This window comes from Pongo pygmaeus, chromosome 3 (assembly GCF_028885625.2).
Source record: "Pongo pygmaeus isolate AG05252 chromosome 3, NHGRI_mPonPyg2-v2.0_pri, whole genome shotgun sequence".
Taxonomy (NCBI): domain Eukaryota; kingdom Metazoa; phylum Chordata; class Mammalia; order Primates; family Hominidae; genus Pongo; species Pongo pygmaeus.
The window spans coordinates 101,535,271-101,556,890 of NC_072376.2; the positions used below are offsets into that span (position 1 = coordinate 101,535,271).

Sequence of the window (21,620 nt, forward strand, 5' to 3'; positions counted from 1 at the left end):
TACAGTGGCTCACGCCTGTAATCCCAGCACTTTGGGAGGCCAAGGTAGGTGGATTGCTTCAGCCCAGGAGTTCAAGACCAGCCTGGGCAACAGGATGAAATCTCATTTCTACAAAAAATACAAAAATTAGCTGAATGTGGTGATGCACACCTGTGGTCCCAGCTACTCAGGAAGCTGAGGTGGGAGGATTACCTGAGCCTGAGAGGTTGAGGCTGCAGTGAGCCGAGATTACGCCACTGCACTCCAGCCTGGGTGACACAGCGAGACCCTGTCTCAAAAAAAAAAAAAAAAAAAGGTTGGGGGAGGAAGGAATAAAGGAAGGAAAAAGGGAGGGACAGAGGGGAAGGAGGAAGGGAGGTAAAGCCCCACTACTGCATGTGAACCATCCATCAGAAAAAAAACTATCTAAAAACTTTTTTGTGACAGTGGCAATGAAAAATTAACTAAAATCACCTATTGGTTAAAAAAAAAACTCAGAAAAATAAACAAGGTTAGTGCAAAAGTAATTCCTGTGTTATAGTAGCAGATGTTGTATAAATAAGTAAGCCTGTTTTATTTCTTTTTAACACTATGGAAAACTACCCATTAAAATAAGAAAAAATTCAAATATAATCAATTTCAAAACACGAATTTATTAATCCAATAAACCTTTCCTAACCACAGCAATAATGTAATCAGTGTATCAATTTTGGCACACTGCCAATAGGGACCTTCAGAGAGGCTATAAATACCTTCAGATACCTTCAGACAGGCTATAAATCTGCCAAAGACACAGTATATGTAATATGCTGTGATTCAGGATTAAAACACAGGCAGAAAATGTGCATCTGTTTTGGATTAATGAGAATTTTCAACAGACAATCTTCAGGTAGTTTTGTGAATCCCCTTTTAATTACAACTCTCTCTCTCTCTCTCTCTCTATATATATATATATATATGATGGAATATATATATATATATATATTCCATTCTTGCAAATAGTCTACAATTCATCATGGGTATATAAATTAATCTGGCATTTCTCACTGTAGTTGGCTTTTAGCTATCTATATCTCTTTTCAAAGCCTACTTAGGAGCTTAAGAAAATGTGAGTACTTCCTTCAGGTTGGAAGATCTAGGAAATAATAAAATCATAGCTAGTATTAGTGCTTATGATGTGTTGGGCACTCTGCAAAACAATGTATACATACCATTTCAGTTCATTCTTCAAAAACAAAAAAAATCAGTACAATCTTTATTCCCATTTTCCATAAGCGAAAGATTTTATATAGCCAGCCCAAAGTTCCATAGGTGGTAGGTGGCAGTCAGAAGTACAAACCAAAGACTGTTTCAGGAACCATAAGCTTTATCACTAAGATGCACTGCCTGTCAAGTCTCTTAATTTTAGTTTACTCTACATGTTTCCAAACAATCGTGAAGATAATTATAATATAAAAAGAGACTCACCATTAAAACATACTTAAAATAGAACTTAATGGATAGGAGAAGAAAAGTGGTAAGAATTCAAGGGGAATTAATAGAGCAAGTAAACACAAAATAAAGCATACAGATTTATAGAAGTCAATGTTAAAATGGACATATCTAGTTCTTGTGTCAGACAAAAGAAGTCAAATTTCATCTGGTCATATTTTTCATTAAATATAGCCAGGCTTTATCAAATAAATCCTGAAATAAAATGATAGAGTACATCATGAACAGTATGTTCAACATCAGTTGGGCTAAATACAGAGATAATTCTCAGAAGTTTATTTCTTATGCTTCCCCTCTAAGAAAGCCAATAGGGAAACAGTAAATTGCAACATTTAACATAGAACTATTACAACCCAAATAAAAACCAGGTAAAGGACCTGAAGAGACATTTCTCCAAAAAAAGACATGCATATGGTCAATAAGCACACGACATGAAGCTCAATATCATTAGCCATCAGGGAAATGCAAATCAAAACCACAGTGAGATACTACTTTACACCCACTGGGATGGTTGTAATAAAAAAGACAGATGATAACAAGTGTTGGTGAGAATGTGGAGAATTTGGAAGCCTCATACATTTTTTGTAAAATAATCTAGCTGCTTTAGAAAATATTTCCTTAGGAGATTAAACAGAGAGTTACCATACGATCAAGCAATTATAGTCATAGTTATATACCCAAGAGAAATGAAGACATATGTCCACACAAAAACTTGTACATGAATGTTCATAGACAAACGGCAGAAACCAAGAAACTGATGAAGGAATACATAAAATGTGATCTATCCATATAGTGGAATATTATTCAGCAGTAAAGAAAATGATATACTGATACATGCTACAAAATGATGAACCTTGAAAACATGCTAAATGAAAGACACATATTATATGATTCTGTTTATATAAAATATCTAAAATAGAGACATAAAGTAGGTTAGTGGTTGTCAAGAGCAGAAGGGAGTGTTGGGGGCAACGGGGTGTTACTGCTAATGGTACAGGATTTGTATGAGTGAAGAAAAGTTGAGAAACCTGTCTAAAATTGATTGGAGTTTAAGAAACACTATCATGAAGCACTGAAGGGATTATTTTGATGGACAAGCATTCAAGCCAGGTGTTAATATAGTTATGGGTCACATAATGACATTTCAGTCAATGACAGACTGAGTATATGATGGTGGTCCCATAAGATTATAATATCATATTTTCACTGTACTTTTTCTATGTTTAGATATACTTAGACACACAAATAGTTAACATTGTGTTACAACTGCCTACAGGATTTGTACAGTACAGTAGAGTTCACAGCCCAGAGGCAACAAATTATACCATATAACTTAGGTGTGTGGTAGGCTATACCATCTAGGTTTGTATAAGTACACTCTATGACATTCACACAATGATGCAATTGCCTAAAAACACATTTCTCCAAACACATCCCCATCATTAAGCAACAGATGACTGTAATTGTCTTTCTCAAGCATAAGAGAATCTCAAGAAGGTAGAATTATGTCATGATACATTTAACCAAATGAATAAGGAATAGCTGTAAGCCTAAATGAGTTCATCTACCAAGGATTATTAAATTTTTTTGGATCATGAATCCTTTGAGAATGTGTTGAATGCTATGAACAAGGTAGGCATGGTATTTACCCTATGAAACCTAAATAACTTTGTGGAAATCAACATCAGAGGAGGACCTTCCATGACTGGTGAAACAAGACAAAAACAAGATCACCTCATAAGCTTGCTTGAGTAGAAATTTAACAAGGGAATAGGGGAAAAATACTGTGTAACCACAAAAATAACCAAACATCCCGCTCTCCTGGATAACTTCTTTAGTGACAGCTCTGGCCTCTCTCTGTTCCTCTAGCTTCCTAGATAAAAATTTGTAATATACCCAATACCCAAATTGCTTCTGCTTTCTGACAACACCCAGTCGAGAACAGATTCTTTCTTGAACCTTCCCTAAAATCACCTTAGCTAAGCCCAAATCCTACAATAAACCTCTCTTGACTCCCTCTTAATGAGATATCCATTGTTTTCCAAGGTATGACTCTCCCTTGCTAGAGCAGTAAGCCTAGTTTTGGTTACAAATGTGTTCTTGGTGGTATTTGGCTAATGAGAATCACAATATAATATTTATAATACATTACTGCAAAAAGCATGTATAAAAGTACATATATAGAGAGCCAAGCACAGCGAATCAGCCCAGAAATTCCAGCACTTTGGGAGGCCAAGGTGGGAGGATTGCTTGAGGCCAGGAGTTCGAGACCAGCCTGGGCAACAAAGCAAGAGCCTATCTGTACAAAAAATAAAAATTAGCTTGGTCTGGTGGTGCATGCCTCTAGTCCTAGCCACTCGGGAGGCTAAGGTGGGACTACAGGATAGTTAAATTGATATAAGAAAGGTAATGGAGGCTAGGCATGGTGGCGCATGCCGGTAATCTCAGCACTTTGGGAGAGCAAGGCGGGTGGATCACCTGAGGTCAGGAGTTCGAGACCAGCCTGACCAACGTGGTGAAACCTCATCTCTACTAAAAATACAAAAATTACCTGGGCACGGTGGCTGGGCATGGTGGCAGACGCCTGTAATCCCAACTACTCAGGAGGCTGAGGCAGGAGAATCACTTGAAGCTGGGAGGCAGAGTTTGCAGTGAGCCGAGATCACACCACTGCACTCCAGCCTGGGCAACAAGGAAGAAACTCTGTCTCAAACAAACAAAAGTAATGGATATACAGTAAAATGTTAAGAATAGTTATCTCTATATGTTGGCATTATTATTTTCCTTTTTGCTTCTCTGTATCTTATCTTGTTCTTCAAAAGATTGTGTACAATTTAATAAGAAGAAAAAAGAGGAGGAAAAAGAAAAACTCCCTTCCAAAAGAATATGTTATAAGGGAGGAATTTTATATTTAAACAGTTGTTGACTATAAAAGGTTTTCAAACTTTGGTGTAATAGAATCACATGGGATGATCACTGAAAATAAAGATTCCTGGGCTTCATCCCTGGTGTGAGCCCAGGAAATCTATATATTGGACTCCAGGTGATTCCAACCCACAGGGTTTGAAGAGCAACCTTGATAATGTGGCTTTGGGGACAAAGTAGGACTTGGAAGGATGTACGCATGTACAGAGGAAGAAGAAAGCTTCCCAGGCTAAAGAGGAAGCATGAAAAGCTCAAAATTATGAAGCTGCATGTGCTGAGGAGAGGGAGAATGAGTGGTGTGATGCATGATGGGCTCTCAGTTAACCTGACCTTACCAACCTGGGACAGAATTGAGGGCTCCTCTAAAGAATGTTGGAAATTGGGCAGGCTTGCAAAGGTAAGCAGGGTATATAATTTTCATTCACACTTCCTACTCATATTTCTCATACCACTCAGCCAATTCACTGGTTTCTTCAATTTACATCTAAGTGATTTTCAGGAAACGAGTCTCACTTTTCTTTAAGCATCGCCACCAATAATTTTCACTTCTTTTTTAAATCCCACTAAATCTTTTCTTACCTTTAAGAATAGATAGAACTCATTCTCTTACCTTTGCCTATGCTCCCAGCCATCTGAAAACCTACCATCCACCAGCCAACCAAGAAACAAAGAAAACAAAACAAAGTTTAAAAGTTCCCCACTGGGCATCTATATGACTCAAGAGTCTCAGAACTCACTATCTTTCAGTATTGTAACTTACCAACTTTTTAAAAATGATCTGGGATTTTCCAGTGAGTAATCAGAATTTTCACTTGTGTCTAGACATTTTCAAGTGGAAAAGTGTCCCTACCTTTATGCAAAAGGATATTTTTTTCTATTTATATTTTCTATATATATTTTCTAATTAAGGCTCATCTATAATACGAAGTAAAATAATGTTTGAGCTGAAAGAGATGTCAAAGGAAAAGCTTTCACTTTACTGACGAGAACCATTTCACATCCTGTTTTCCCTAACACAGGGTCCCCAACACCCAGGCCACAGACCAGTGTGGTCGGGTCAGTGGCCTGTCAGGAACCGGGCTGCACAGCAGGAGGTGAGTGGCAGATGGGCAAGTATTATGGCCTGAGCTCCACCTCCTTTCATGTGAGCAGCAGCATTAGATTCTCACAGAAGCTCGAACCCTATCGTGAACTGCGCATGAGAGGGATCTAGTTGTACGCTCCTTATAAGAATCTAATGCCTGATGATCTAAGGTGGAACAGTTTCATCCCGAAAGCATCCGCCACCTCCTCCATTGTGGAAAGTTTGTCCTCCATGAAACCAGTCCCTGGTGCCGAAAAGGTTGGGGACCACTGCCCTAACAGACCCATATCCCCCTGCATACTCCAAAAGAAGAATAAATTATATTTTATCCAGAAAATTCCCCCCAATATTTTATGTCCCTTAAGGTAAGTAAGAGTAAATGGTTTTTGTGCAAACCACTGATTTATTATTGGCACTAAATAATTAAGTTACTAAAGGCAAATACTATTCTATATTAAATAAGTTTATTACACATAGAATAATAGCATTGTGATAAAAAAAATTCATGTCTTTTTTTTTTTTTTTTTTTTTTTTTTTTTGAGGCAGGGTCTCACTTTGTCACCCAGCCTGGAGTACAGTGGCATGAACATGGCTCACTGCAGCCTAGACTTCCTGGGGTCAAGCAATCCTCCCACCTCAGCACCCCCCAGCAGCTCGACTACAAGCATGTACTACTACACCTGGCTAATTTTTGTATTTTTTGTAGAGGCGGGGCTTCGCCTCTTGTTGCCTAGGCCAGTCTGATACTCCTGAGCTCAAGTGATCTGCCCGCCTTGGCCTCCCAAAGTGCTGGGATTACAGGCGTGAGCCACCATGTCTGGCCCATGTCCTCATCTTAAGCTTATTAGGTATCATAAAACAAAAATCTTCAAGTGAATGAGAATCAATTATAAAGTAAATGGAAACCAAAAACAAAAAAGGAGTCCCTTAAAAACTAAGAATGTAAATCTACCTAGAGATATCCTATTCTACTACAAAGCTATCTTGCATAAGGAATACTACTAATAATTCAAAGTCCATGTAAGGTATTTGTATGTCTGTATTATCTCAGAAGAACAGAAAATTTAGGGCTTGTAATGATAAGAAACAATCTAATTTCAGGTGATTTGGGACAGTTTTCAGAAAACTCTTATTCCAATGAAGCAAATGAACACTATTGCAGACTTGCAGTGCTTTCATGAGTAGAAAGCCATTTTTCTTAGTTAATGTTAAATATTCCATTTTAATAAATAACTTTAATTTTGCAGGAATAAATAATTACAGTATACTTTTTCTTCTTTTCATGTCTTTGACATAAATACTTCTATTGTGATAGCATGGGCAGAGCATGGAGCTTTAAACCCAAACATAACTGGGCTCAAATCCCTGTTCTGCTACCTACATTTGAGCCTTTCTTTTCTTTTCTTTTTTTTTTGAGACAGAGTCTCACTCTATTGCCCAGGCTAGAGTGCAGTACGCGAGCTCGGCTCCCGGGTCCAAGCAATTCTCCTCCCTCAGCCTCCTGAGCAGCTGAGATTACAGGCACACGCCACCACTCCCAGCTAATTTTTTGTATTTTAGTAAAGACGGGATTTCACCGTGTTGCCCATGCTGGTCGCAAACTCCTGAGCTCAAGCAATCTGCCTGCCTTGGCCTCCCAAAGTGCTGGGATTACAGGTGTGAGCCACCACACCCAGCCTAGACTTTATTTTCTTGTACATAAAACATAGGTAACATCTACCTCATAGTACTGTTACAAGGATTAAGAGAGTTGCACATATGTAGAAAAAAGACACATATGGGTGACAGAACTTCCCAATGACTGAAATGCCTTTTCATTAGAGATAAACCACAGTGAATGGTAAGGGAAGTTAGAAAAGAGATAAAAGAATACAAAATTGCTCTGCATAATGAAGTGAAAAAAATCTTGAGTGTTCACAAGCAGGTGAGAAGGAAAAAAAAAGAGAGGGGACCCTGAGATAGAAAAATGGGGGAAGAAAGAAAAGAATGGCATAGCAAGATGGAAGGATGCTGTGACCCAAAGAGAAGAACTGACAATAGGAAGTTCCCTGTGGCCAACTGGGCTCTTAATAAAACAATAATGCTGTGGTATAATATGAAATATATTTGGGTTTTTCCCCACATCCTGCCACAGAGCTCCTAAAACCCTTGGGATTTCCTGAATGTTAGGAGTGTCTTTTGACATTTATACCAACCCTCTTTTGATGGTACCTGAGTTTATGCTAATGCAGTGACTTAGGGTGAGGCCCCTAGATAACCTCAGCATTAGGCTGGTCAGCAGAAAGACCAAATGATTAGAAGGCTGGAACTTTCAGCCCCACTCACTGGCATCTGGGAAGGGGATTGGGCTGGAGATGAAGCTCTATAAAAACACTTGGACGACAAATCTGATAAGCTTCCAGGTTGAGCACATCCAGTGCTGAGAAGGTGGCAAGCCCAGGGAGGGCATGGAAGCTCCGTGCCTCCCACCCTGCCACATCTTGCCCCTATACATCTTTTCCATTTGGCTGGTCCTGAGTTTTATCCCTCATAATAAACCAGCAAATGCAAGTAACATGTTTCCTTGAGTTCAGTGAGGATCTGCCCTAGCAAATTAATGGAACACAAGCAGGGGCACCATGGGAATCCCAACTTACAGCTAGTCCTTCAGAAGTATAGGTGGCAACTGTAAGGGAAATGGCTGTGCTGCAGTCAAGAGTAGGCTGAGGTAAACTTTTGGTGCTGCATGACACAGTGGGACTGGAGCACAGGCACACAATCCCGTGCAGTATATAATCACAGTTGCGTAACCATGTTATGGGTGGGCTCATCACCTGGCTTTGAGCCACCATTTTCTGTAATATAACTGCACTGCTAACTCTGTAAGAGAGAGCTGGGCCACCTTGCAGGTGGCCAGGAGGGGAGCCAGGAAGCAGCAAGTGCACTGGGGAGCACAGCTACAGGCATGCAGGTGGCAGGAGCTGCAAAGCCAGTGCTGAGAAGGGCTATGGCGCAGCTACAGGTGTGGGGGTGGCTGAGACAAAGGCTGATGGAGAGAGAGAGAATAAAGCCATATCCCAGCTGCCTACAGTGCCCCGAGTGTTTTTTCAACTACCCGCCACCCATCCACCAACTCCCCTCTGACCCCAGCTCAGGTTGGAACCTGACAATTGGTGTAGTCAGCAGGATTCCGAGGTGAGTGTGTCCTCAGCCCCCAGTGATCCTGGGTTGGCTATGTGGCTGTGCTGCTAGGATGGGCTCCAGTAGAAACATGCGCAGCAGTGGACGGGTCCCCTGTGAGCATGGAGAAGGTGCTGAAACACCTGGAAGCGCACAGCACCGAGAAGAGCGTGCCTTTGCCACCAGAGTCAGATGGGCATTTTTGACTGCACTATGGTCAGTGCATGGCCACTCTCTGCAGGATGCAGCACAGGTGAGGGACCTTCAGATGCAAGCCAAGCACCTGGAGGGCCAGATACACAGTTTGGAATAAGAATTGGGAACTGCCATAAGTGATGGCTTGAGCCCGCCCTCCCGGCTGGACATTCCCACTTGGTCTGATACTGAGGGGAAAGAACGCCTACTGCGCGCTCACCCTATGGTCCACCAGAAAATAGAGCATGAATAGCCACTTGGGCCCAAAAAGCAGACCCAGGGATCCCCTACCGTGGTGGAGCATGCTTCATATAGTGCCTACACCCCCAGTGATTTGTGGGAGTTAGGCAAACAGTGTTGGCACCGTCTGGGGGAGCCCCTACCCACGTGGGAAGTGCTGGTAACTTTGTGGAGACAATTGACCCCAAAGCAGCAATTCTGGAAATGCCCACCCAGACAGATGCTCTGGCTCAAGGACTACTTACAGACAGACAAAGGTATAGAGCCTTTTGTGTTTGATTAGGGAGCTGGCTGAGATGCCCGGCTCGGGGGGACACCAGATGACCAGAGGCCACATGTGGAAATAGCAATCCACTGGTCCCCCACCAATGTACAGCAGGATGCTGGTAGACATTGGCACAGATTGTAGTCTTGTCTATGGGAGCCCGGATAAGTTTCCGGGTAAAGCTGCATACATAAATGGCTATGGAGGCTAGTCAGTGAAAGTGAAACCTGTATCTTTGCATCTTGGCATTGGCCACTTGGCTCCGTGTTTATACTATGTATGTCTCTCCCATACCTGAATATATTCTGGGGGTGGATATTTTACACTGCTTGGCAGCTGTGCTATCTATCACAGATTTGATGGACCACTTGATGATGGAACTGGGACAGTACCACTATGTGGTGGACTTGGCGAACGCATTCTTCTCAATTGACATTGCTCTAGAGAGCCAGGAACAGTTCACCTTCACATGGGAAGGATGACAATGGACTTTGACAGTGTTGCTCCAGGACTATGTGTGTAGCCCCACCGATATGTCATGGCCTTGTTGTCACAGATTTAATCACCTGGAAATGTCCAAAGAGAGTCCCCTATTCCATTATATTGATGATATTATGCTAACCTCTGGTTCTCTTGCAGATTTAGAAGTGGCAGCACCTCTCTTGCAACATTTGGCAGCAAGCGGTTGGGCTGCATGTCAATGAATCTCAGATCCCAGGGCCTGGATTGACTGTCAAATTCTTAAGAGTTATCTGGTTGGGTAAGACGAAAGCCATATCAGAGGCCATCATAGACAAAATCCAGGCACATCCCTGGCCCACCACTGTGAGGCAGCTGCAGACTTTTATGGGCCTCTTGGGGTACTGGGGGGCATTTGTGCCCCATTTGGCTCAGATGATAAAACTGTTGTACCAGTTGACAAAAAAGGAGGCTACCCAGGATTGGGATAAGGAGGTTGAGACAGCCTTTCTGGCAGCCAAGCAGGCTATTCAGCTACAAGTGCAGGCCCTACAAGTGATTAACCAGGGGTACCAATTTGAACTCGATGTGCATGTGATCACAGATGATTCTGGCTGGGGCCTATGTCAGCGCATGGACTGCTTTAGAATGCCAGGAGGCTTTTGGTTCCAACTTTGGAAGGCAGCTGAGCTTCAGTATTCACTGATAGAGAAGCAGTTAGCAGCTGCATATGCTGCCCTTCAGGCTTATGAGAGTGTGACGGGATGGACTACAGTCATCATGCAGACAACTTACCCAATAGTAGGGTGGATATGTTCACGGGTAATGACTCCCTGTACTGGGATGGCACAGACATCCACTTTAGCAAAGTGGGGTGTCTACTTAGAACAGCAGAGTCCTCTGAGTACAAGCCCCTTTTAGCAGAACTGCAAGAAGTCTTGGGACCTGTAGTCCTGATGCAATATAAGGCTATGGGTCAGCCTGAGGTACCCCTAAACCCTGAGCCATCACTGTTTAAAGAGGGGCACCCCACCCCATCCCCCATGGGGTATGATATATGGATGGGCCCAACTGGGGTGCCACTGCTGCCTGGACCACTGTCGTATGCAGTTCAGCCTAGTACTGACACCATATGGTTTGATGCCGGGTGTGGACAAAGTAGTCAGTGGGCCAAACTCAGGACAATGTGAATGGTGGTCACCAAAGAGTGACACCTATGATAATCTGCACGGATAGCTGAGCAGTTTATTAAGGCTTAACCTTGTGGTTAACTACCTGGAAGTTACAGAATTGGCTAGTTGGTCACTGGACCATTTGGGGCGGGGCCATGTGGCAAGGCCTATGGGAGAAAGGATGACTTCCTCCAACCAGTTATGGTGACAAACGGTAATTTGTTGTTGCCTGCCTCAGTGTCCCTAAAGGTAGGGGAACAAAAACCTGGTTTTGGCCATGGACCCTCCAAGCCACCCGCTGCAGATGGATGGCCATCGTAGCCCCCTGGAAGGAGGGCTTGGGAATTTAATGTATGGCCTCTGATATGGTTTAGCTGTGTCCCCATCCAAATCTCAACTTGAATTGTATCTCTCAGAATTCCCATGTGTTGTGGGAGGGACCCAAGGAGAGGTAATTGTATCATGGGGGCCAGTCTTTCCCGTGCTATTCCCGTGATAGTGAGTAAGTCTCATGAGATGGGCTTAACAGGGGTTTCTGCTTTTGCTTCTTCCTCATTTTCTCTTGCTGCCACTATTTAAGAAGTGCCTTTCACCTCCTACCATGATTCTGAGGCCTCACCAGCCATGTGGAACTGTAAGTCCAGTTAAACCTCTTTTTCTTCCCAGTCTCAGGTATGTCTTTATCAGCAGCATGAAAACAGATTAATACAGCCTCTGTGATTGACCATTTGTAGGGGAATGGCCAAGGAAGGAATCCTCCTCCAGGGCACATATGTACTGCTGCTGTGGCCTATGGGTCCAGGGTGCTGCCCTATGGACACATTTCTCCACTAAGAGGACTCCCTTGGCCTAGGGGATGGAGTGTAAGGGAAATAGCTGCACTGCAGACAAGAGTTGGTGGAGTTAAACATCTAGTGCTGCATGACACAGTGGGACTGGAGCGCAGGTGCACAATCCTGTGCGTTACATAATCACAGTTATGTAACCACATTATGGGTGGGCTCATCAACTGGCTTTGAGCCACTATTGTCTGTGAGTAATATCATGCACTGCTAACTCTGTAAGAGAGAGCTGGGCCACCTTGCAGTTGGCTGGGAGGGGAGCCAGGAAGCGGCAAGCACACTGGGGAGCTCAGCTACAGGCGTGGGGGTGGCAGGAGCGGTGGAGCCAGCGCTGAGAGTGGCTGCAGCTGGAGCAGGTGGCCAAAACAAAGGCTGACAGAGAGAGAGAGAGAGAGAGAATAAAGCTGTATCTCAACTGCTTATGGTCCCCCAAGTGTCCTTTCAACTACCCGACACCCATCCACCAACTCCCCTCAGACCCCAGCTGGGCTTGGAACCTGACAACAACCTACTACTTGCAATTGGAATTTGAAGTTGGGGGGACACTCCAGGCAGATGGTATCAGAATTGAAATGAATTATAGGATACCCAGCTGTGTCCAGTGGAGAACTGCTTGGTGTGTGCTGTGTTGAGCGTATAGTACATGAGAAAGAGTAAGGCAACTTTGCCTTAGGCACCCAACATTCTCATTTTTTTTTGTACCTACATTTTTAAGAAATAGGCTTTATTCTTTAGAACGGTTTTAGGTTCTAAAATTCCACAGAAGATACGGAGATTTCCCATATACTCCCTGCCCCCACACATCCATAACCTCCCCATTATCAATATTGCCCACCAGAGTGGAACATCAGTTACAATTGATGAACCTACCTTGAAACATTTTTATCACAGAGTCCATAGTTTCCATTAGGGTTCACTCTTAGTGTCGTACATTCTGTGCATCTGAACAAATGTTTAATGACATGTGCCCAGCATTACAGTTGTACAGAGTAGTTTCACCACCTTAAGAATCTATTATTGGCCAGGCAGGATGGCACATGCCTGTAATCCCAGCACTTTTGACGGCCAAGGTGGGAGGATCACTTGAGCCCAGGGGTTTGAGACCAGCTCTGGCAACATAGCAAGACCTCATCTCTACAAAAAATACAAAAATTACCTGGGCATGATGGCACGCACCTGTAGCCTACAGTCTCAGCTACTCGGGAGGCTGAGGCAGAAGGACTGCTTGAGCCTAGGTGTTGAGGCTGCAGTGAGCCCAAGCCATGGTCGTACCACTGCACTCTAGCCTGGACAACAGAGAGAAGCCCTGTCTCAAAAATACATATATATACACATACATATATTCTTATTATACATATATGTGTATATACATATATGTATATACACACACGTGTGTATATATATACATATTCTTAACATTCTAAGTCCTCTCCCCCTTGTGCTGTAATATGTCTGCCACAACTAGACACCCCTTCCTCCAACAAAAGGAGAAAGTTTGCCCAATAAAACTGTTTTGTGTAAAGACACAATTGCCTTGAGTAAAATCTTAGTAAAAGTCTACTAAATACGATTGCCTTGAGTCAAGCGGTGTTTTGAGAAAATCTAGAAATGTGGGCTGTTTCCAGATTTGAACTCACACAAGGTGATAAAAAGGGAACAGCTATAAGACATAAAACAGCAAACAGGAGAATCCAGGAGGAACAGAGAAAAATGCAAATGGTATCTGGAAGAAAATTAAATTCTAGAGATATTGTGGAAAAGAGAGGAAGAGTAAGGGGCAGGATTCCTTTGTATTTAAATATCCTGGGACAGAGCGACTCCAGTAGACTTGGGGGAGAGGGGGAAAGGCAGGCAGCTGACATCTGGTTACAGGCTGCCTCATTTCCACATGGGTGGCAGTCGGCAAAGTGCTGTTCTAGCAGTGTTTCACGCTCTTCACAGGTATCAGGGAAAATAAGAATATTTTTTAAAGTTATATAAAACTGCCATGAAGTAAGTTATAATCTACGCAAAATAGGCAACCAGGATTTCCAGAAAGGGACTGGCTTGTTGGAAGCCAAATGGAGGGCAGGGAAGAGGGGAGGTCTAAAAGCAGGTATTCTCCAAAAGCCACTTACAACCTCACAACATAACTAGATCAAAGAATTTCTGTCATGCCAGATAGTGGAAGGCTGCTATGTTGAGAAAGGCAATTGAGCAGTTTTGGCGGCGGAGTCAAACAGAAGGCTTAGAATCAACATCTGTTTTCTACAGTATGCTCGTTTTGATTTCCATCTCCAAGTTTCTGAAATTCCAGAAACAGTATATGGCCTTGTCAAAGAAACGACGAATTACTATGTTACTTTGTGTTAGCGAAAAGGTTACATTTATGTTCATGTGAAAGAGATAATTCACTGAAGAATTTTCAATTTTTCAAACTGTGATACGCACACACAAGACGGAAAGGAAGGCAGCCAGACCGCGTTTCCCAGGAAACAGGTGCTGCAAGGTGGAGGTGCACCGCTCCCTCCTCCAGGAAGGCGGTGACCCTTCCGCAGGTGTCTCCATTGGAAACAAATAAAGGGAATATCGGTCAAAGCGCAATTCCCTGATTCCACTTGAGAAGCCCCGGGCGTCGAGGCACGGCAGGAAATTTACCACGACACGCCTCCCACTGGCTCCCGCGTCTCCCAGGTGCTGTCGATTTCGCAAAGGGTCCGTCTCTACAGCGACTGTGAGGAGTTTCGGAGCATCAGCACCGGGGAGCGCTGACTCGACACTCGGCTCTACCGCAGCCCGCCGCGCCTCAGCCCCCTGGGCTTGTCGGGTTGGGTGTTGCCAAGCGAACGCCCCAGCTCCTGCCCGGAACCCACGTCCGCCGGCTCCTACCATGCCTCATGATCCTCACTCGGGCTAGCACTTTCCACGCGCGCTGACTCTGGGCTCCGACACCTGGACCGCCTCCGCAAGGCGGCGCGGCTGCTGTTTGTAAACACGCCCCACGTGCGCTCGCCCTGCCCCATTCGCAGCCCGCTTCCGGCACGCGAGGATCCTCCGCTTTCCTCCCCAGCACTGGTGGGGGTGAGATTTTAAAATTTCCCCCTAGGGAGAAAAGAGCCTCGTCGGCAGAGCCGGGCCACTGGGAAAAGCGCCAGGACAAGGTGAGCGTGTGCCGCCCCCTGCCGGCCAGGGAGGCACTGGGGCACCGACACGGCCAGGCGGTGAGTGGAACCCACGCGGCGCCTAGAGACGCACCCCTGCCGGGCCCCGCCCCTCCCGCCCGCTCGCCAGAGTCCCCTCCCCCGGGCCGCGTGCGCTCACCCGCGCAGGCCCCGCCCCCTCGCCGGCACAACGTTCTGCGGGGGCGCGCGCGTGCTCTCTAATCCCCCGCCTTCCGGCTCCGGCGGCGACGCTCGTCCCTCTCCGCTCGTCCCTCGCCGCTGCTGGGCCACCAGTGCCAGCCTGCCTCAGGAGACTCCATTTGCGCTTACTGTGGTCTGGGGGCCGCGCAGGCGGTCCCAGGGCGATGCCCGGGGCCGGCGGACTGGCGTTCCCTGTGCCAAGCGGCCGCCCGCTGGCTGGCTGGCTGCAGCAGTGACACCCTGGTCGCCGGCGTCCAGGCGGAATCCGGGCTCCCTCCGCGGGAGGAAAGACGTCCCGCGCTCTGAAGCTCGCCCAGCGGGGAGAGGCCCTCGCTAACACGGCTTCTCTCTGACCTCTTAATTTCAGGAGGTAGGCTCTTCAGGTCCCTCTCTCTGTCACCCCAGATTATGCCTAAAAGCATTATTTGTCGTATTTAGCTATCACATTGATAGGAGGCGTTAATTTCCTCAACATAGTTGCAGGATAGATGTGGATAGTGCCACAGATCCTGATGTTGAATTGAAAGAAAATGTTTTTGGTATTTTCCTTTAGGTTTCGGAGCCTCCGAGTATCTATACAGCCCCCACAGGAACTGCTTCTATTGGTCCATCGAGGATCGTCTTTCACCAGGATTATTGTAACATCATCTTCACCGAGCCTGCCACCCCATAGCCTCTACCTTGGGTCCTCATTTCCACCGATGCAGTTTTTTTGATGCTTTCTTTAGTAATGTGACATCACATGTCCACTATCCTCCTTTCCAGCTGCCAAATCTAGTAGGTTTAAGTCGCTTTTAAAGTAGAGAGTTTTCTGCCTGTTCCACTTTTACCTTATTTGCACTGTTCACTTCTGTCCGGGTCATCTTCTCTTGCGTATGATTTCCACAAGCACTCACTTGCGCAACCTATAGCAGAGTACGTGCCTAGAGAGACAGGATTCCATACAATCCACTGCTTGACAAAGACCACATAGTCAGAGGGTGAGTTTTCCCATTGTATTTTCCTGTATGTCAAGTTTGCAAGTCCTCTCTTGACTTAAACTGTTTACCCCCTAGCACATTTCCTAAAATACTTCCACCTGAGATTTAGTGGCTATTTTGGCAAAAAACATTACCTGCAAGGATGGCAAGAATTGAGTATGCAATAGAACTGTTTTAGAAGCCTTACCAGTACAGTTTCTAGCCTCTAGTGTGATTGCACTTCATGAAAGACCCTAAACCCTGAGGAGGAAGAAAGAAAGAAGAGTTAATTGGCGCTGGGCTTTGTTGTAGGAAGTTTGTAAGTTTTAAAATAGCAAGTAGATTCATGTAGACCTGGTCAGGAAATTGGTCACTATCCATCTAGGCCCTAGAAGTGAGAGGAGGACTCTTACGACCTCATTTTCTAGTTGCTTTTGTATTCAAATCTTAGTTGTTAATTATCTTGTTCTAGTAATCACCTAAAATATTAGACACTTAAAATGTTGGGGAAACGTAAGCGTGTGGTGTTGACGATTAAGGACAAGCTTGACATTATTAAGAAACTTGAGGAAGGCATCTCTTTCAAAAAACTTTCTGTGGTGTACGGAATTGGTGAATCCACAGTTCGTGATATTAAAAAGAACAGAGAAAGGATTATAAACTATGCAAACAGTTCAGATCCTACCAGTGGGGTATCCAAACGTAAATCTATGAAGTCATCAACATATGAGGAGCTTGATAGAGTTATGATAGAGTGGTTTAACCAACAGAAAACAGATGGGATTCCAGTGTCCGGAACGATTTGTGCAAAACAAGCCAAGTTCTTTTTTGATGCTTTGGGAATGGAAGGTGATTTTAATGCATCATCAGGCTGGCTAACTCGATTTAAGCAGCGCCATGGTATTCCAAAGGCTGCTGGTAAAGGAACAAAATTAAAAGGAGATGAAACTGCTGCCAGAGAATTTTGTGGTAGCTTTCAGGAATTTGTTGAAAAAGAGAATCTACAACCAGAGCAAATTTATGGTGCTGATCAAACTGGATTGTTCTGGAAATGTCTACCGTCAAGGACATTAACTCTTGAAACTGACCAAAGTACTTCTGGGTGTAGGTCAAGCAGAGAGAGAATCATCATTATGTGTTGCGCAAATGCCACAGGTTTACACAAACTTAATCTTTGTGTTGTGGGGAAGGCCAAAAAGCCCCGCGCATTCAAAGGCACTGACCTTTCAAACCTTCCTGTGACATATTACAGTCAAAAAGGTGCATGGATAGAACAGTCTGTTTTCAGACAGTGGTTTGAAAAGTACTTTGTGCCACAGGTACAGAAGCATTTGAAATCCAAGGGATTTTTAGAAAAAGCAGTGCTTCTTTTAGATTTCCCCCCAGCACGTCCAAATGAAGAAATGTTGAGTTCAGATGATGGCAGAATAATTGTGAAGTATTTGCCACCAAATGTCACAAGTCTGATCCAACCAATGAGCCAGGGAGTTCTAGCCACTGTAAAAAGATACTATCGAGCAGGACTTCTCCAGAAATACATGGATGAAGGAATTGACCCAAAAATATTTTGGAAGAACTTGACAGTGTTGGATGCAATTTATGAAGTGTCAAGAGCTTGGAACATGGTAAAATCAAGTACCATAACCAAAGCATGGAAAAAACTTTTCCCTGGCAATGAAGAGAATTCAGGTATGAACATTGATGAAGGAGCCATTTTAGCAGCTAATTTAGCAACAGTTTTACAAAACACAGAAGAATGTGAACATGTTGACATTGAGAATATTGATCAGTGGTTCGACTCTCGGAGCAATGACTCAAGCTGTCAGGTGCTGACTGACAGTGAAAGTGCTGAGGACCAGACCAAGGCTGCTGAGCAAAAGCCTTCCAGTAAGAGTAGAAAAACAGAACTGAATCCAGAGAAGCAGATTAGCCATAAAGCGGCACTTGAATGGACTGAAAATTTACTGGATTATCTTGAACAACAAGACGACATGCTTCTGTCTGATAAATTGGTATTAAGGAGGCTTCGGACCATAATAAGAAAAAAACAGAAGATCCAAAATAACAAAAATCATTAATAAGGCTCTTAAGTATTTCTGTGTATTTGCATCTTCGTGACTGTCTATCTGCAGTGAAACTTTGCTTGTTTGAAGTCCTGTGGATTCCAAAGCCAAATACATTTTATAAATGATTTTGGAATTAGGTGTCAGTTTGGATTACTTAAATTACAACTCTTTAATGTTGACTCTAGTCATTGGGCATTGACATGTAACTTGTCTTTCTACTGTTTCTAATATGTATTATATTAATTAGATCATAAGGTACCTGAGGCCAGGGATCTTGTGTCTGTTGTGCCTGAATTCGGCATGTCTAATAAAGGCCCATGCACACTATAGGCACTCAATAAAACTTACATTTTTATGATTTTTCTTTGAAGCTGAACTTCCAAATTGAAATATGTTGGGGATAAGTTTCCATTTCCACAGCTTTTCCACTGCTGAAAAGAAAAGTTCAGCAAAAATTGCGCTTGAAGTATTTCACTGCGACTGCAGAGAACTGAAGGAAAATAGTCTAAAGCCTTAAATATTGCATTTCTGTACTAGCAGTATTTGGGCAATTAGCAATTCAGATCAACCATCCCTTGAGAATGGTAAAGGAAGAGAAGTATGATTTAAATGTCCCAGAAAAAGGATTTGCACTTCATTTTTTTTCCATCCGATAAGAGGGAGTGTTCCTAAATAGTTGTGGAAAGAATCCCATTCCTGTTCCAGGAAAACAGATTTCAGTTCCCAAACCATTGCAGTTAGAAGAGGTAAGCGTTACATTTTATCATCTGTCTTTTGGGTTCTTTATAGATGCCAGTAGTTTTTCTCTTTAATAAGCTATTTGATGTTTATGTAACATTTGAAAGCTTACAAAGTATGTATGTCATTTGCTTTCATACAGCATTTTTTGTGAAAACTAATACTGAGAATATAAGCATACATCTAATTTGTGGAACCAGCACACAAACAGTAGACTAACATAAAGTAGAACATGAAGAGAGGCACTGTAGAGGAGTGCAGCTGCTGTGTGACCATCGGCAAATTACTTAACCCCCCCATCTGTTAAATACAAGTAATACCTGCCTCAGAGTTTTGTGAGGTGTAAATGAGTTGACATATGGATTTTAAATAATAGGGGCTTATAATAGGGCCAATGCAGAATAACATTGAATGTTAGCTATTACTGCCATTGTGGATATTGAGTTTCAGTAGTATGCTAAACAGATCCAATGTGTTACTCAAAGTGCGGTTGCTGCATTTGGAAAACCCTTCCAAGGAAGTGAGATAAAAGAGATACAAGTGGCCATGCGCGGTGGCTCACGCCTGTAATCCCAGCACTTTGGGAGGCCAAGGCAGGTGGATCATCTGAGGTCAGGAGTTCAAGACCAGTCTGGCCAACATGGTGAAACCCCGTCTCTACTAAAAATAGAAAAAATTAGCGGGGCATGGTGGCATGCCCCTGTAATCCCAGCTACTCAGGAGGCTGAGGTAGGAGGATCGCTTGAACCCAGGAGGCAGAGGTTGCAGTGAGCTGTGATCACGCCACTGCACTCCAGCCTGAAACTCTCAGAAAGAAAAGAAGAAAAGATACAAGTAATTAGTTTCAGCAGAAATGCAATAATGATTTCTTTCATTGAAAACTGACGAGTTACTCTAATTGAAAAATCACTTACCACCCCCTGGTAGGCTTTGTGATGTATGCAGGCATTTAAGATATCTTAGGAGGAGTTATAACAGGAAATGGGAATGGAATTGTAATTTGTTTGGTCCAGTTCTGTTAGCACTTTGCTAATAAACAGATGTTGGCTTTGTTCATAGAAGAAAATCTTAATATTGGCATAATAATAAAATACCTTTACAGTGGATAAGATAGCAATAAGCAAGACACTTGGACTATTTTATCTAACTAAAGTAACACGGGATAAGTAGAAAAAGCAAAAGAAATGTCATGGGAGACAGTGGTTATAGTAATTAGGCCCAGCTGTATATAGGGAGCTTGTCATTTGGTTTGAGGGGAATTTAGAGCCCACATCTGATTATTTTTCTTTCGTGAGGATTATCATCAGTGTCTTGAGCTGAGGCTCTGAATTCTAGAATAGCTTTTTCAGAAGACCTCTCAGAATATACTTTCTTTGGATAATTCATACATCATTATTAAAACACTTTCCTCAGTTTACACAGTTTCACCTACCTGATAGCCTTGAGGAAATACAACCCTGCAAGATAAGTCCTGAGGCTATTTGGCTTCCTGGAGACCAAGGATTCTAAAACTTGATAAGGGTAATGACTTACATTTGAACACTGCTTTGCATTTTCACATTGCTTTTTGCTAACACAAACTTAAACTTTGTTCAGTCATGACACAACTGGTTTGGTCTCATGTTATATCATTAATCATAATATAAATTATGCATTCTCATTCCACATTTCATTGTAATACAAAATCTTAACCTCCTTGAGATATTGTAATAGTTCCTCTAGAAAGACACATCATGGTAATCTTGGTTAACACTTGCCCCTTATGTGTACCCTAGTTTGAAAAGCAGACATATGTACTCTCATTTGACTTTGTACACCTTAAAGGAAATACCTACAAATTCTGATTATTGGTTAATAATTCTGACTATTGGTTAATTTTAAAAATGTATATGTTTTTTAGAGGAACCTGAGAGGCTAACAGAACTCAGACTAAATGGACAAAGTATTTGGCAACTAAGCATGCTTTTTTCATAAAACTGCAGAGTGTGAATATTTACTATTTCATAATTCAGTCTCAGAGTAATACAGGGGTTGGTTGGAGAACTGGGCACTAAATATAGAGTTGACAGGCCAGGATCAGAAGCCGTAGTCAATTTAAGCAGAATGATAGGGAGGACCCTGTACTCCAAAATTAGATATATTCGGGAGGGCTGTGTTCACGTATCACCTTAATATTTTCACAAATTGACTTTTTTTTTTTTAATATACACACTATACATGTTAAGCAATAATATCTACAGAATTGCAGGTCTCATGTGCCAACTGGGGTCTTTGTCTAATTCAAGTTAAACATAAGAATTATAATTTTTAAACTTGCCAAACTAAACCTTAAAATCAATTTTGTATACCTCATCTGCACACTTTAGAAACACTAGCCAAGCAGAAGGGGTAGGGTTGTTGAAGGTTAACAGATTGGAATGCAAACTCCAGCTTCTCCGCTCTATATAGATAAACTTAGCAGCATTCTGGACCTCTCTGAACCTCAGTTTCCCCATATGTGAAAGAGTTGAAAGGTAAGCAGTGACATTCCAGGCATTCATAAACACCAGCTATTAAGCAATCCTACAGCTGTACATTGAGAACCCCTGGTCTTCAGGCTTACCCTGGAGAAATCATCACAGCTCTTCTCTCACAGAGACTGTGTAGACCCCCAGGAAGCCCAGGCATCTCCATTGAGGTCCAGGGCACTGACCCATCTCTGGGAA

The 21,620-nt window shown here is 43.2% G+C and overlaps 2 protein-coding genes across 3 annotated transcripts in view; one reads left to right on the top strand and one right to left on the bottom strand.

Moving 5' to 3' along the window:
- FAM13A (family with sequence similarity 13 member A) overlaps positions 1–15,028 on the bottom strand; it is a 389,756-nt gene extending 374,728 nt beyond the window's left edge. The window contains exon 1 of one of the 2 annotated variants that reach the window (XM_063663893.1): positions 14,680–15,028. In XM_063663893.1, the coding sequence (XP_063519963.1) occupies positions 14,680–14,682 (3 nt within the window). In that variant the 5' untranslated portion in view covers positions 14,683–15,028. The remainder of the gene's footprint in view (positions 1–14,679) is intronic. The other variant, XM_063663888.1, reaches the window with a different exon arrangement.
- Positions 15,029–15,132: 104 nt separating this feature from the next.
- On the top strand, positions 15,133–18,520 carry TIGD2 (tigger transposable element derived 2). Its single transcript, XM_054485362.2, has 2 exons — positions 15,133–15,522; positions 15,706–18,520. The coding sequence occupies exon 2, from the start codon at positions 16,612–16,614 to the stop codon at positions 18,187–18,189; it is 1,578 nt and encodes a 525-aa protein (XP_054341337.1). The 5' UTR covers positions 15,133–15,522; positions 15,706–16,611; the 3' UTR covers positions 18,190–18,520.
- The last annotated feature ends 3,100 nt before the right edge of the window (positions 18,521–21,620 follow it).

Excerpts from the sequence above, each read along its gene's own strand:
- TIGD2 (XM_054485362.2), top strand. The coding sequence starts at position 16,612 with ATGTTGGGGAAACGTAAGCGTGTGGTGTTGACGATTAAGGACAAGCTT.